The sequence below is a fragment of the Myotis daubentonii genome, chromosome 14 (genome assembly GCF_963259705.1).
Source record: "Myotis daubentonii chromosome 14, mMyoDau2.1, whole genome shotgun sequence".
Classification (NCBI taxonomy): domain Eukaryota; kingdom Metazoa; phylum Chordata; class Mammalia; order Chiroptera; family Vespertilionidae; genus Myotis; species Myotis daubentonii.
This window is the reverse complement of record NC_081853.1, coordinates 35628492-35644077: the sequence shown is the minus strand read 5'-3', so window position 1 is coordinate 35644077 and position 15586 is coordinate 35628492. Positions and strand designations below refer to the sequence as shown.

General features: G+C 42.3%; 1 protein-coding gene across 5 annotated transcripts in view; it reads left to right on the top strand.

Annotated features, from left to right (window-relative positions):
- The window catches only part of HACL1 (2-hydroxyacyl-CoA lyase 1), a 46267-nt gene extending 32801 nt beyond the window's left edge, over positions 1-13466 (top strand). For 3 of the 5 annotated variants that reach the window (XM_059664013.1, XM_059664012.1, XM_059664016.1), the window contains 3 exons: positions 5240-5302; positions 11999-12110; positions 13423-13466. In XM_059664013.1, the coding sequence (XP_059519996.1) occupies positions 5240-5302; positions 11999-12110; positions 13423-13451 (204 nt within the window). In that variant the 3' untranslated portion in view covers positions 13452-13466. Of the gene's footprint in view, positions 1-2572; positions 2729-5239; positions 5303-11998; positions 12111-13422 lie in introns of those variants that run through there. The other 2 variants (XM_059664015.1, XM_059664014.1) reach the window with 2 other exon arrangements.
- The last annotated feature ends 2120 nt before the right edge of the window (positions 13467-15586 follow it).

Genomic DNA, 15586 nt, shown 5'->3' with positions numbered 1-15586 from the left:
AACTATAAAATATATAATTCTACTGAAATTCTCTTTCTGTAAAAACAGATGTCAGAGATTTTGGCAAAAGGAACATATTGGAAACACAAAACAGCCAAAAACAATTAACAAAGCAGCAAATAGTACATTCTTATCAGTAATTACTTTAAATGTAAATGGACTAAATTCTTTAATCAAAAGACATAGAGTGTGTGAGTGAATTAAAAAAAACCCCGACAGATCGATATGCTGCCTACAATTCACTTCACATGTAAAAACACAAAGACTGAAAGTGAATAGATGGAAAAAGATATTCCGTGCAAATGGAAACAAAAAAAAAAAGCTGGGGTAGCTATACTTATATTAGACAGAATATACTTAAAAATAGACTGTTAATAAAGACAAAGAAGGAGCCCCAGTTGGTTTGGCTCAGTGGATAGCACGTCGGCCTGCAGACTGAAGGGTCCTGGGTTCAATTCCCGTCAAGGGCATGTACCAAGGTTGCAGGCTCCTCCCCAGCCCAAGCCCTGGTCAGGGCACATGCTGGAGGCAACCAGTCGATATGTTTCTCTCACATCGATGTTTCTCTCTGTCTTTCCCTCTCTAAAATTCAATTGAAAAATATCCTCAATTGAGGATTAAAAAAAAAAAAAGACAAAGACATTACATAATGTTAAAGGGCTCAGTCCAACAATAGGATATATCATTTGTAAATATTTATGCATCCAACATAGGAGAACCTAAATATATGAAGCAAATATTAACAACCTAATGGGAGAAATAGACAGCAGTACAATAATAGTAGGGAACTTTAGTACCCCACTTAGATCAATGGATAGATCATCCAGACAGAAAATCAATAAGGAAACATGCCGAAACCGGTTTGGCTCAGTGGATAGAGCGTCGGCCTGCGGACTGAGGGGTCCCAGGTTCGATTCCGGTCGGGGGCATGTGCCTGGGTTGCGGGCACATCCCCAGTGGGAGATGTGCAGGAGGCGGCTGATCGATGTTTCTCTCCCATCGATGTTTCTGACTATCTCTCTCCCTTCCTCTTTGTAAAAAAATCAATAAAATATATTAAAAAAAAAAATAAGGAAACATGACTTTAAATGACATGTTAGACCAGATGGACTTAACAGATAGATATAAAATGCTTAATCCAAAAGCATCAAAATACACATTTCTTTCTGAGTGCATATGGGACATTCTCTAGGAAAGATCATATCTTAGGTCACAAAACAAGTCTTCATAAATTTAAGAAGATTGAAGTCATACTAAGCATCTTTTCCAACCACAATGCTATGAAACTACAAATCAATTACAAGAAGAAAACTAGAAAATTGACAAATTTGTGGAGACTAAACAACATGCTACTGAACAACTAATGAACAAGAAATCAGAAGAGAAATTTTAAAATACCTTAAGACAAGTGAAGATGTCCAAAACTTACGGGATGCAGAAAAAGTAGTTCAGAGGGAAGTTCACAGCAATAAATGCCTACTTCAGGATAAAAGAAAAAGCTTGGAACTAGAAAAAGAAGGACAAAGCCCAAAAGTTAGTACATTACCCTGAGCCAAAGTTTTGCTTTCCATGGTTTTAGTTACCCATGTTCAGCTGTGATCTGAAAGTATTAAATAGAAAATTTCAGAAATAAACAATTTACGTTTTAAATTGTGCACCATCTAAGTAATGTGGTGAAATCTTGCACTGTCCGGCTATGAGCTGCATGGAATGTGAATCATCTCTTTGTCCAGCATATCCACTCTGTATATGCTAACCACCCATTAGTCATTTGTACTAATAGGTGTAGCCAACATGGTTATCAGATCAGCTGTCATGTTATCATAGTGTTTGTGTTCAAGCAATTCTTATTTTACTTAAATATGGCCCCAAAGCCATTCCTGTAACTTTTATATTGTTATCATTGTTCTATATTGTTAATAGTTCCCAATTAGGGGTATTCCTGGGACAATATGTTTTAATTTTTACATAATTCCCTGAGGATTATTCTTCCATTTCTTGCATCTGTGTCTTTAACATTATCCTTATTCTAGTAGAATTCCATAAGATTAGTTTCCAAGCTTTGATTTTCATTGATTGTATGTCCATTTACTATTTGTCATTGATTTGCAGTGTAGGCTGACTGCTTCTGCTGTAATACCAAAAGGACCTAATCCACAGTCACCTATGTCCAAGCCACCAGTATAGAATGGTATTAGTCCTGGGAAAGGCTTTCGTGCATTGCTTTTTCTACACAGATTCTTCTTATCCCTGGGAACTTGACCTTCTTTGGGTATCCTTCATCTCCTCTCTTCTTTTAAGTGTACTTCTGTTTCTTTTAAACTCTGTTAATGGGAGAGGACCCAGAAAGTCATTTTAGGCCGTTTTGTAGGACAAGACGGAAAGGTTCACTATGGATTTTTTTTAGCTCTTTTTTGGGTAAATCACTAGACCAAAGACAAACCTTATTTACCATTGTGGAAATTGTGGTTATAATGGGACTTTTAGATTCTAGAGCAAACAAAACACTGAGAATATAGTTTGAGACAATTATTTCTTTCAACTGAATGTTTGTTGTCTTTTCTTTTTCTAGGATTTTCACTGGCTGACCCGTTCTAATATGTAAATAAAGATGCCATAAGTGGTCTTCAGGAGTTTTGTCTTTCCTGTAAGATAGATTTTTTTCCCCACAGAAAAATAACTATAATGTTAAAATTGCTGTACAAAAAATAAAAATATTTCTAAATGATATTATATAATAAAGTAATTGGTTAAAAACAGAAAAAGTTACCAATATTCAACCACAGGAATAACCATTTACAGATGAAAGAAGGAAAAGGGTTTTATTAAATAATAGCAATGTAACTGCCTAACCACTGAATTAACACAGTATTCTTTTTAAAAAAAATATGTTTTATTGATTTTTACAGAGAGGAAGGGAGAGGGACAGAGAGTTAGAAGCATCGATGAGAGAGAAACATCGATCAGCTGCCTCCTGCACACTCCCTCCTGGGGCTGTGCCCGCAACCAAGGTACATGCCCTTGAAGGGAATTGAACGTGGGACCCTTCAGTCCCCAGGCTGACGCTCTATCCACTGAGCCAAACCGGTTAGGGCAGTGGTCGGCAAACTGCGGCTCGCGAGCCACATGTGGCTTTTTGGCCCCTTGAGTGTGGCTCTTCCACAAAATACCGACTTCTGCGCATGGGCCACGAAGTTTCAATCGCACTGTACATGTGCGCCCGCACGTGGTATTTTGTGGAAGAGCCACACTCAAGGGGCCAAAGAGCCGCATGTGGCTCACGAGCCGCAGTTTGCCGACCACTGTGTTAGGGCAACACAGTATTCTTTTAATAAATGCATTTATCTTTTAAACAATTTTTGAAGAAAAAAGCTTGGAGTACATAGGCTATTTCTTCTTCATTGTTTACTTGTTGACCACTTTGTACTTTAGTCTCCCCATGGTTTAATGGAACTTATTCCATACTTTTTGAGTTGGGATTTTATTTTGTTTTCTTTTTTGGGGGAAATAATTTATTGAGCCAGAGAAGTCACACCACACCAAAACTAATTATTTCAGGGTATATTTGGATTAGCAACTTTTGTTTATGTGTACCACATCAAGACCAGCAGAGTCAACAACCTTAATATATAAAGAACTCCTATAAATAAGAAAAATATTAATGCACTAGAAAAAAAAATGGGTGAAGGGCATGAATGTATAATCAACAGAAAAAATACAAATGGTCAATAAAAGTATTATTATGAATAAATATGAATATGTTAGACTGGAAAACCTTATTTTTGCCTATCCACTTGGCAAAGCACTTAAAAAAAAAAATCCTCACCTGAGAATATGTTTTATTGATTTTATTTTATTTATTTATTTTTGTGAAACCCAAATTTATTTCTATTTAAAAATGCTTAAGAGACTTTAAAAAGGCCCAAAGGCCCAAAAGCCCAAAGGCATCCCGGTTTAATTTCAGATCATCCTGACTTGGCATACTTCCGTTTCTCCTTTTGTGAGGCATCGATTTGATCCTTGTTAATGAGACACCTCAGCAATTCTAATTGGATTGTGGTGACATCTTGTGACTCCCAGTATCTGTCATAAATGGCCATCAGGTTATGAACAATGAAAAACGTAAGACCAGAAATAATCACGAGACGTCTGCAGATTTTACTTGAATATCCTTTCTGAATTGTTCTTTGCAACCAAGCCCAGTGATCAATTTGAGTAGGGAAGATCATGATGAGTGTCACCTGCAAAGACTGGTATTAAATGCAGCTCTTTCAGAAATAAACCAGCAAACGCCCTTCAAGATGAAACAGCAAAGCCTATTTTATTGATTTTAGAGAGGAAGTGAGAGTGGGAGAGAGAGAGAGAGAGAGAAGCATCAATGTGAGAGAGAAACATCCATCGGTTGCCTCTCATACACACCCTGACCAGGGATTGACTCCATAACTTGGATATGTGCCCTGATTTGGAATTGAACCCATGACCTTTCGGTGTATGGGACGATGCTCCAACCAACTGAGCCACACTAGCCAGGGCAGTACAGCTCTTTTTACATTATAATTCTTAGCGTGGATGAAGGTGAAGTGAAATGGGCACTGCTATGCTGTGGTAGAAGCTGAAATTGGTACAGTATTTCTACACAGTAGTTCTAGAAGTGCCTGTTTTGGAATTTTAAAAATGTTCAGACCCCATAACTTTGATCCAGTAAGCTTATCTAGGGAATGTATCCTAAGGAAATAATAAAATATTTGGTCAAATAGTCTATATATATATATATATATATATATATATAGAGAGAGAGAGAGAGAGAGAGAGAGAGAGAGAGAGAAAGAGAGAGCCATTCAGCATAGTTTTATTTAGGAACAGCCCCAGTGTTTAATAATAAGGTATTGGTTACTGTACATGCATTATGATCTGTTTACATTATAAAATAAAACTGTTAAATTTACTGATGGAAAAACAGAGGATACTATTATGTGAAAAAGACAAGCGACAAAATTGATGGGTTCAAGTCAGATGCACACCTGTACTTGTGCACACATACACAGAGAGAAAAGATAGGCACAAAATAAACCTAAATTTTACAATAACTCAGTGATGGGATTATAGGAAATTTTTATTTCTTCATTTTTCCTTCTTTTATAAAAGTTAGAAATAAAAAAACTTTGTACTTTTTATTATCAGAACCAGACATTGCAGGCATACCTCATTTTATTGTGCTTTGCTTTATTATGCTTCGCAGATACTGCATTTTAAGACCTTGTACCAGCAAAAAGATTATGACTCGCTGAAAGCTCAGATGATGGTTAGTATTTTTAGCAATAAAAATATTTTTTAAGTTGAGGTATGTACATTGGTTTTTTTTCTTAGACATAATGCTGTTGTACACTTACTAGACTACAATATAGTGTAAACATAACTTTTATATGCACTGGGAAACAAAAAACTTGTGTGACTCACTTTATTGTGATAGTTGCTTTACTGTGGTGGTCTGGGACTGAACCTGGAATGTCAGAAATGTGAGAAATGGAAAAGCATCATTTATTTCCAGGGGCATTCTTGTTTATTTTCTGCAATTTTATATGAACTGGAGTATAAGATTTTATATTAAAGTTCAGCTTGTTTGCGCCATAATTATCAGACTTCCATTGGCTAGTTAGGGGCATAAGTGACCTCTACAAAGTGATGGACTATAGCTTTGCGATGTGCACCTAGGACAGTGATGGCAAACCTATGACACGCATGTCAGAGGTGACACGCGAACTCATTTTTTTGGTTGATTTTTCTTTGTTAAATGGCATTTAAATATATAAAATAAATATCAAAAATATACATCTTTGTTTTACTATGGTTGCAAATATCAAAAAATTTCTATATGTGACACGGCACCAGAGTTAAGTTAGGGTTTTTCAAAATGCTGACACGCCGAGCTCAAAAGGTTCGCCATCACTGACCTAGGAGATACTTGCAGGGATCTGTGGTTTTACCTGACAACCCTGAAATCAGGCCCAGTAGGCAGGGACTCTTAATGTACTTCTAAGATAGGCACCAGAGAGCCTGAGCTGCATCAGAGCATAGAGAATATCCAAAGGACCGTTGAGAGTGGGAAGCTCATGTAACCTCATCAATATCCTCCTCTGCCCATGGTCATTTGCCTCTGGCAGCTGAGTGCAATATAAGATTTTGCTGTAAGGTAGCATGGAGGGCTTGATGAGTATTAGTAAATTGAACTATATAAATCTAAATACTAAATATAATTTGGGGAAAATGCTCTTTCCCTAGCCATATTATCTCAAGAGAAAAAAAAATATGTTGGCAGGTTATACTGTCCAGCAGAGGTCAGCCTGGACATATCAAGACCAAATTAGTTCAGTAGCACTTTGATGACAAGTCTATTGAATGCTTGTTTGGTAAAAATGATCTCAAAATTAGTCTCCTTATAGGAATTTTTCTTTAGAAGGATAAGATATTGAATAAGCCCCTCTAAAATGAATCTGTTGGTTGATAGTCAAAACTCACTTTGATAAAACATTTTACACCCCCTGTTATAATAATAAATACTCTTATGTGATTCTAGTATGTTGATACTCAAGTGCCTCATAAAAACTGAACTTTGAAAGATTATGGCTATTTTCTTGATTTAGGAAAACTAAGGGATCTCGGGTGGGAAGGGTTTGTTTCTCTACTAATATTCTTTATAAAACCTTTCATATTTCATGGGGTTGTTTGGGGACTCAAAAAGCTATCCAGAAGCTCCTAGCCTAATGCCTGGCCCATGGAAGGCACTCAGTAAATGCCACTGTGTTTTAGGAAGATGTGACCTTAGAGAAGAAGAGAGTACTGGCTGGAATTACATCCTGTTTAGCAGTGTGGTTTCACTTTTCAAGTGGGTCTTACTTCTCCAAGAAGATTAGTCATTTCCTGGAAAACAGGCTCTGTTTTCACTTCCTAATAGAGCCACCTGGTCTGCAGGGGTTCACTAAATAATAGTTGAATGAGAATTCATGATGGTTGGAAGTAGGGGATATTTTCTATGGTTAATTCACACATGTACCTTTGAAGTAGCTCAGCTTATGTGAAGTAAGGATATTTTCCTTACGAAAAAATGTTTCAAATCTGTTACAAAGAAATAATAGGAATATTGAACACTGAAAGAAAGTGAAAATAATATTAAAACCAAAAATATTTCTGTTTCTTTACTATTTTCCAGACACTTAGGTAGGCAGTGGAGTAGTACTAGTAAATAAATGCAAATTTGGAATGACTAGGATAGAATTTGATTACTGTATTAAGAAAGTTGGATACCAGTTAAAGTCCAAATGAGAATTATGACTGAGGAACCCTGATAAAAATGCTGACTGTGGAGAGTGAAATGTAGACAGATGGTCTGAATCATCTAGTGCTTTCTGGTTGCATTTACTACTACTAATCTGAAAAATGGACTAATGTGGATAATGGAAATTGAAGATCCTATGAATTCCTTCTGTAGATAAGGTACAGATAAAAGTACACCTTGCAAAAAAAACCCAAAAAAACAAAGGAGACATATATAATACTCTTTGTAATACTTTAAGCACTAAAACAAAATTTAAAAAAAAAAGTACACCTTGGATTCAATCTGACAGGCAGGACTGCCCACACCTCTGGTTTTCACTAGATTGTCTTGGACATCCCCTCCCCTCCCCTCCAAGGCCTTTTCTTCCAGGAAAGGGGCTAGCTGGTCAGTGAATGCAGATTGTCTGGTTACCCCTCCTCTAATTAGGGAGCAGAGAAAGATACATCTAGAAACCCTGGCTCTCCAGTTCCAAACATTGACAGGAACACATGAAATTTTGACTCAGACCTGCAAAGGGATGGCATCATCCATGCTTTCTTCCCTTCTGTCCAGCTCTGCGAGAACTTTGTCTGCAGCCATGTGGTTCTTTCCAAGGCTCATTCCCTGGTCCCAGCATGCACCTGGGAATTGCCTCATCACTCCACTGGTCAAGGTGGGCTCAGGAAATCAGTCCTGGTTTCACCGTAGCCTGAACTTAGCTCGCACTGTTTTCACTGCAATGCTCTGCGCACTCCCATTTTTTACGATGTGGAATCAGCCGTATCTTTCAAGGTCCAGCTCAACGGTCACCTCTTCTACTAAGCTGTCCTCCCTCCCGTGTGTGCCTCTATCACTACTCCAAATGTTTGTGGTGAATTGAATTCTCATCTCCCTCCCCAACTCGACTCAGTGCCTGTTACCCAGATGTCACCAACCCTTCATCTCCAAGGGCCTGTGTCCTCTTGCTCCTGTTTGGCAAGCTCCTCTGAGTTTGCCCCCGAAGAATCCACTTCCGCATAGCATATGACAGCATAAACATCACAGACATTTTCTTGCAGGGCAGGTGACTCAGTATGGGGTTATACAGCCATACATTCTGAGAAATGCCTTGTTGGATGATTTCGTTGTGTGAACATCATAGAGTGCACTTACACAAACCAAGATGGTATAGTCCAGTGGTCAGCAAACTGCGGCTCGCGAGCCACATGCGGCTCTTTGGCCCCTTGAGTGTGGCTCTTCCACAAAATACCGACTTCTGCACATGGGCCACGAAGTTTCAATCGCACTGTACATGCGCGCCCGCACATGGTATTTTGTGGAAGAGCCACACTCAAGGGGCCAAAGAGCCGCATGTGGCTTGCGAGCCGCAGTTTGACGACCACTGGTATAGTCAACTAATAAGGTTTCATTTACACCAGCATCAGCACCAACATGTGAGTGATTGTAGTGTAAACCCTGTGGGCTTTTGTTTTTTTTTTGTAATGCAAGTGCCCGACTTAAGCTTTGATTGCTGAGGCATCCATTTCAAAGAGACATCTGCTTCAAAGAAGGTATATAAACACGTTGACCACCACACACTAGGGCCAGGCCACCTCCCCATACTGAGGCTTCTTTGTTTTAGAGATCTTGGTTGATTTTGTTCTTTGTTTTAAATTCACCAATAAAAAGTGATCCTGTGAAACCCTAGGCTCCCACTCTCCCCCAATAAAAACAGCACCTCAGGCCCCTGCATGTACTCTCTCCCTACCCTGTAACTTGCCTTGTAGCTCCAGGCAATATGGGTAATAAACTCTTTTCTTCAAAGTTTCCAAATGGTTATTGCTTAAGGGTGTCTTGCAATCGTAATAAGAACCATATAGGGTCAGTTCAGTTGTAACTTTGGTCTATGGGAAGCTCATTGGGGTCCAGGTGAGTGTCCCTCTGGGCCTCCAGGCATTTCTAGCAGATAGCATTATTATCCATAAGACTTAAGACCAGCGCAAAACAGTAACAGTGCACTATGAACTTACCATGGCTGTAACATCACTAGGCTCTAGAAATTTTCAGTTGCATTATAATCTTACTAGAGGCTTGGTGCACGGATTCATGCACTGGTAGGGTCCCTTAGCCTGGCCTGTGCCCTCTTGCAATCTGGGACCCCTTGGGGGATGTGGTAGTGCATGAGGTGGCAGGCGGCCTGGGAGGAGCCCGAGCCTGGGCCAGGCACCACACTGTTTCCTCTCATCCCACCCCAGCCCTGCTGCGCCTGTCACTGCCGCTGCTTGGTAGCACTGCCGCGGAGGTGGGAGAGGCTCGCACCGCTGCACTTGCCAGCTGTGAGCCCAGCATCTGGCATCCATCAGTCAGCTGAGCAGCGCTCCAGCTGTGAGAGCACACTGACCCCCAGGGGGAAGCTCCTGCATTGAATGTCTGACCCCTGCTGGTCACTGCGCATCATAGCAACTGGTCGTTTGGTCGTTTGGTTTCTTAGGCTTTTATATATATAGACTAGAGGCCCGGTGCACAAAAATTTGTGCACTCAGGGGGGTCCCCCAGCCCGGCCTGTGCCCTCTCACAGTCTGGGACCCCTTGGGGGATGATCAACTGCTGGCTTAGGCCTGCTCCCTGGGGGATTGGGCCTAAGCTGGCCGTCAGACATCCCTCTGGCAGCCCTGGACCCCTCGGGGGATGTCCACTTGCCAGCGGGGAGCAGGCCTAAGCTGCAGTCGGACATCCTTAGCGCTGCTGAGGAGGCGGGAGAGGCTCCCACCACCACCGCTGTACTGGCAGCCGTCAGCCTGGTTTGTGGCTGAGCAGAGCTCCCCCTGTGGGAATGCACTGACCACCAGGGGGAGTGCACTGGCCACTGCATTGAACATCTGCCCCCTGGTGGTCAGTGTGTGTCATAGTGACCAGTCATTCCCAGTTGTTCAGCTGTTAGAGTCAATTTGCATATTACCCTTTTATTATATAGGAGTGCCTGGCCACCCTGGGTGAGGGGCTGATGGCTGTTTGCAGGCTGGTTACAGCCTCTTCAGGGTGTGGGGGGGGGTCCTACTGGGGTGCCTGGCCAGTCTGGGTGAGGGGCTGAGGGCTGTTTTCAGGCTGGCTAAACCCCCCAGCGGGGACCCTCACCCCATGAGGGTATGGCCAGCCTGGGTGAGGGTCTGATGGCTGTTTGCAGGCTGGCCACAACCCCCAGCCACCCAAGCTCCCAGTGGAGGCTGGCTGGAAGCAGGTATCTGGGATTTATTTGTCTTCTATAATTGAAACTTTGTTGCCTTTAGCAGAGGCCACAGCTGGCAAGCTGTAGGCCAAAATAAAAATTAAGTTGAATTACTAAAAATATTTCTTTCACACTTGATTGCTGTAGACTGAAATTTATACCCACTACATTCATAAAACTATTTTCTAACTCAGTGCCATCCCTGCCTCCCCACCCTCTCTCAGCCACTCCATGTATCTCCTCTCCCCACCACCCTATCTACATTATTCTTTTCCAGAATTTTAATAGTTATTTTTCCAGGTTACATTTAGTAGCACATAAATTGTTATCTTTATTGGACTGTGTTTTAAAACATTGTGTACTAATAGAAAACTTGAGGTTCAGTAAGGCCAACAGATCTGGAGACAATTACCCTTGAAAAAAAAGTTTCTTACTCACAGTTCCCAAGAGAAGAATGCCACACCATGGAGGGTCACAGGATAAAACTCCCAGGTTGGTCTCAGGCAGAGAGGAAGTGGGCTGAGGCCTTACTGTGGTTTCCTTGGGAAGAAAGAAGAGAGAAAGGGTAAACAGTTTAGGATTAGCTAGATTAGATAATTCCCCTTGGTCAGAGGGGCTGCCCCTGGTTATGTGGATGTGGCCCTGGGGTGATTAGGGCAGGGTGATAATGGGAAGAGGGAGGTTGGAATTATGGACTGGTTAGTTTGCATACAAAAGGAGAGTTTTCTGTGTTCTCTAAGAATTATCTAACTTGGGAGGGACAGGTCCTCTTGAGCAGTGGTTCTCAACCTTGGCTGCACATTAGAATCACCTGGGAATCTTTTTAAAATCCTGATTTCTGGGCCTCATCCTCCGGAAATTCTGTTTCTTTGTTATGGGGTGGGGCCACAACATTAGTAATAAAGAAACAGAATTTCTGGAGGACGAGGCCCGGAAATCAGGATTTTAAAAAGATTCCCAGGTGATTCTAATGTGCAGCCAAGGTTGAAACCACTGCTCTAGAGTCAGCATTAGAATTATAGAGCATTCGAATTATAGAAAACAAAAACACATGGTAAATATACAATGGCTTTAAATGAACATTAAACAATCATAAATATTAAATGAATATTTGGAGAATTGGATCTTAAAATGTTGTTCCTATTCAAGAATAAGATATGTAAATTTTTAGAAGTGTTTTCTTCGGTACCTTAGTGGAGTTTTCATCATATTGGCCCAACAAAATTTTGTTAACTATGTTTTTAGACATCGGTCTATTTTGTGGCTATTATATATGTTATCTTCTACTATATTTATATGTAGGTAATGTTGCTTATTTTGTATATTAATTCCATACCTAAATGAGTTCTTTAAAACAATTCTTCCATTCTCTTACCTAGAGACATTGGCTTGTACTTCCAGAACAATGCAAAATGATACTTGTGATTGCAGGCACACACCATGTACAATCAATATGTCGTTTACCTGCTTTCTTCTTTCAGGAGGAGCAAAAGATGGCAAGTAAATTTCCCTACAAGGAGTTACTGAGGCTACAGGGTTTAAATGTCTTCCTCAAGGATATAACAAGATGGAAAGAGTCCCGACCATTTCCAAGTGAGCACTTGTGCCAATAAAAGGTGACTTCTTGGCCAATGAATTAGGGGTAGTTGGAATGCTAATTATTTGTTGCCTCAACTGTCTTCCTTCCTGGCACTGAGACCAATGATGAAGGCAAACATATTGAGAAATCTGTTCCTCTGTGGACTCTGAGAATAAAGATTCACTTGATGTGAACCCCATGAAGGAAGTTATCTGATGAGATAGACTCCCCATGATCAAACCAGGGCCCAAATTTTATCAACACTAATAAAAGAGAAAAATGGTAATTGGCGTACGACGATATCCTTTTCATTGGCTAATCAGGGCTATATGCAAATTAACTGCCAACTAAGATTGCGGTTAATTTGCATATGTAGGCACTATGCAGGGAGGCGAAAGGGAAAGCAGGAAGAAGCCCCCTGCCACTGACAGTGATCGGAAACCCAGGGGGGAGCTAAGAACTGGGGGGCAGGGCAAAGGCGGCCCCCCAGCCATGATCGGAGAATCAGGCGCCTTTTCCACCCTGGCCAGTGATAGCAGGAAGTAGGGGTGGAGCCAGCGATGGGAGCTGGGCACGGTCGAAGCTGGCAGTCCCAGGAGCTAGGGGCCCCTTGCCTGGGCCTAAAGCGGAGCCCACGATCGCAGGGCCGCTGCAGCTGTGGGTCCCCGCTGCCCGGGCCGAACGCCTAGGCCAGAGGCATCAGGCCTGGGCTGGGGGCAGAACCAGTGATGGGGGGAAATGAGGGTCCCCTGCACAGGCCTGACGTCAGGCCTGGGCAAGGGGCCGATCCTGCAATTGGAGGGTGATGGGGGTCAACGCCTGAGGGTTCCCAGTATGTGAGAGGGGGCAGGCTGGGCTGAGGGACAACCCCCCCCCCCCCACACACACCCAGTGCACGAATTTCGTGCACCGGGCCCCTAGTAAATAATAAGAACCTAGTAGCCATTTGCTCACAGGGGCTCCTCATGTACTGTGCATACTGGGAAAAACCTCAATGTGAACTCTTGGCTTCCCACACATGCCCCGCTTGTTTAAGCCATCTTAGTCAACCACTGAAGGGAAGCCTGGTTTTGTCTTTTGACCAATGGACTGAGACCTGCCCTATCCAATCAGGACTGCACAATTATATCTTCATTTGCATCTATGCCAACTAATCAGAACCGCTCTGTAATCACCAATCAGAACTGCATGATTCAGAGCAATCAGAATTGTTAGAATTTGGTAACGTTATTTGCATAAAATTGAGCCAATCAGGAACCTGGGCCGGAACTTTATAAATGACAACCTCCCCTTTTTCTCAGTGGAGTGCACTTTTGCTTTCCATAGGAAGCTGCCTAAGGAACTGCTTCGCCTGAATGAAGTCTCTTCTTTTCCGCACCTCTTTGGAAATTTTGGTTTACACTCTGTAGTCTTCACCTTCAAAATCTCAGTCCAAGCTCCCTTAGGAGAGTCTGCAGAAGGTGACCTCCTTTCCTCCCTCTTTGATCCCACAGTGATGGGTGTATAGTTAGGATCACTAGTGGGGAGTGGCATTGATTTAGTCCAAGTCCTCTGTCCAGCCCTGGCTTCAGAATATGCAATACCAACAACCCTGAAAAGTAGTCTTCAGAGGGAAGGTAGTGACATACCCTGTACCCTTAATCACACACTGTAATTCTCCACATGTACACATACTGGAAAATGCATTAACCCAGTGTGTTCATTGGCTCGGGCTGCCATAACAAAACACTACTGATTGGTTGGCTTACACAACAAATTTATTTTCTCACAGTTCTGGAGGCTAGGAGACAAAGACCAAGATGTCCATAGATTTGGTTTCCTCTGAGGCCACCCTCCTTGGCTTGCAGATGGTCATCTTTTTGTTATGTCCTCATATGGTCCTTCTGTGTACACACATTCCTGTCGTTTGTCTTTTTACAAATGACAACAGGAAGGCCCAGTACTGACAAATGACTTGTGAAATATCCATTAATTGGCTGCAGCCAATTTTCTCTGATGTTTCTGATGTGCCCTAATGGGAGGGAGCTGTGGCATGGATAATACCAAACAGTAAATAATCTAAAAATAGTTTCTGTTTGGTTTGGGAAAGCAGCACGTGACTTCCCGGCCGCCAACTGGCCTGGCTAATTCAGTTTGGCTCAAATGAATGTGCCTTTTCCTGAGTTTACACTGATAGCCCAGGCCTGTGCCGAGGTGTGGAAGAATGGTGGCCGAGCTAAATGCCGGCTGTGGCCAGGTCCCCAGTGAGCAACAGGCAGCCTGTCAAAGGTACACCGTGATTGTATGGACAGCAGGACAGAGCTAGCTTTTTCCTGACCCTTTATGAGGGTTGAGGGCCAGACCAGACAGCATGCCTGATGTAGGAGGTGTCTGGCATTTGGTAAAGAGATCCTGGGGGAGACAGGTGGGTGCCAAGACACTCAGCCACCAGCTCACACGGGATTCTGCAACCTCACATTTGCAGGCCAGATTTCATGCAAGGTGCCTGACATGTATCATTTCCTTTAAAGCTAATGCCTCTGCAGCTGCAGACTTATGGTTTGCCTTGGCAAGAGGCAACTCTGCTCTGAGACTTTGCAAAGGGAATCTTGACCCAGGCTGAATTACTCTTAAGGTTTTGGATACATCGCAGTGTAGTTCATCTGTTTTGCGTGTACCATACAAATCAATTCATTAATTCATTCAACACTTACTGAAGGCCTACTATGTTTCAGATTTGACATTTGAGGGAATAAAGAGATGAAGCAGTCATGGGTCTTGTACTCAAAGACTTAATAATCTCAGAAAAATAAGACATATATCTAAATAACTATATTGCAAGGTTGAAATCACAGACTAGAGCCCTAGTTATATTAGTACATATACATATGCATAAATGTAATTCATTATTATTTTTGAATAGTTTAGATTGCTCCTACTAGGTGGCCAGATACTAGATAAAGCATTTTAGAAGGGGTACATCACATCCTGTTGAAGAGGGGACTCCTCTCCCCACACTTCTACCCTGGGCCACCCTCTTCTAAGTCCATGTCCCCATGCCTTCAAGGAATTATTGGTCTGATTGGTCAGAGTCCAGGACATACACAGGATCATTTTGCTTCATAGGGCAGGGTCACTCTAAAGATCGGTTCTGTGGCCAGGGCCACCTGTCTTCCTCCTGTGTACATGGTCAGGAGGCTTTCTAGGGGTCACTCCCCCAGGTGGCCTTTGCCCCGCCCTCCTCAAGACAGATGAGATACATATACGTATAATAGTTGATCTTAACTCAGCTCCTGCTATTCCCCTCTGAGGACTCTCTGGCCAAGCAGCCCTGCCACTGGCCCCCAAAGGACCACGATCATTCTTACTCTGCCTTGGTCTGGGACTGGTTCCCTCACCTGCCTCTCTATTCCCTATGTGTCTGGACGTAGGGCTGGGGAGTGTGCTATAAAAGACACAACACAGGCTTCCGGGTATGTGGTCAGCTTTGTGCACTAGGTCTGAGGCCTTG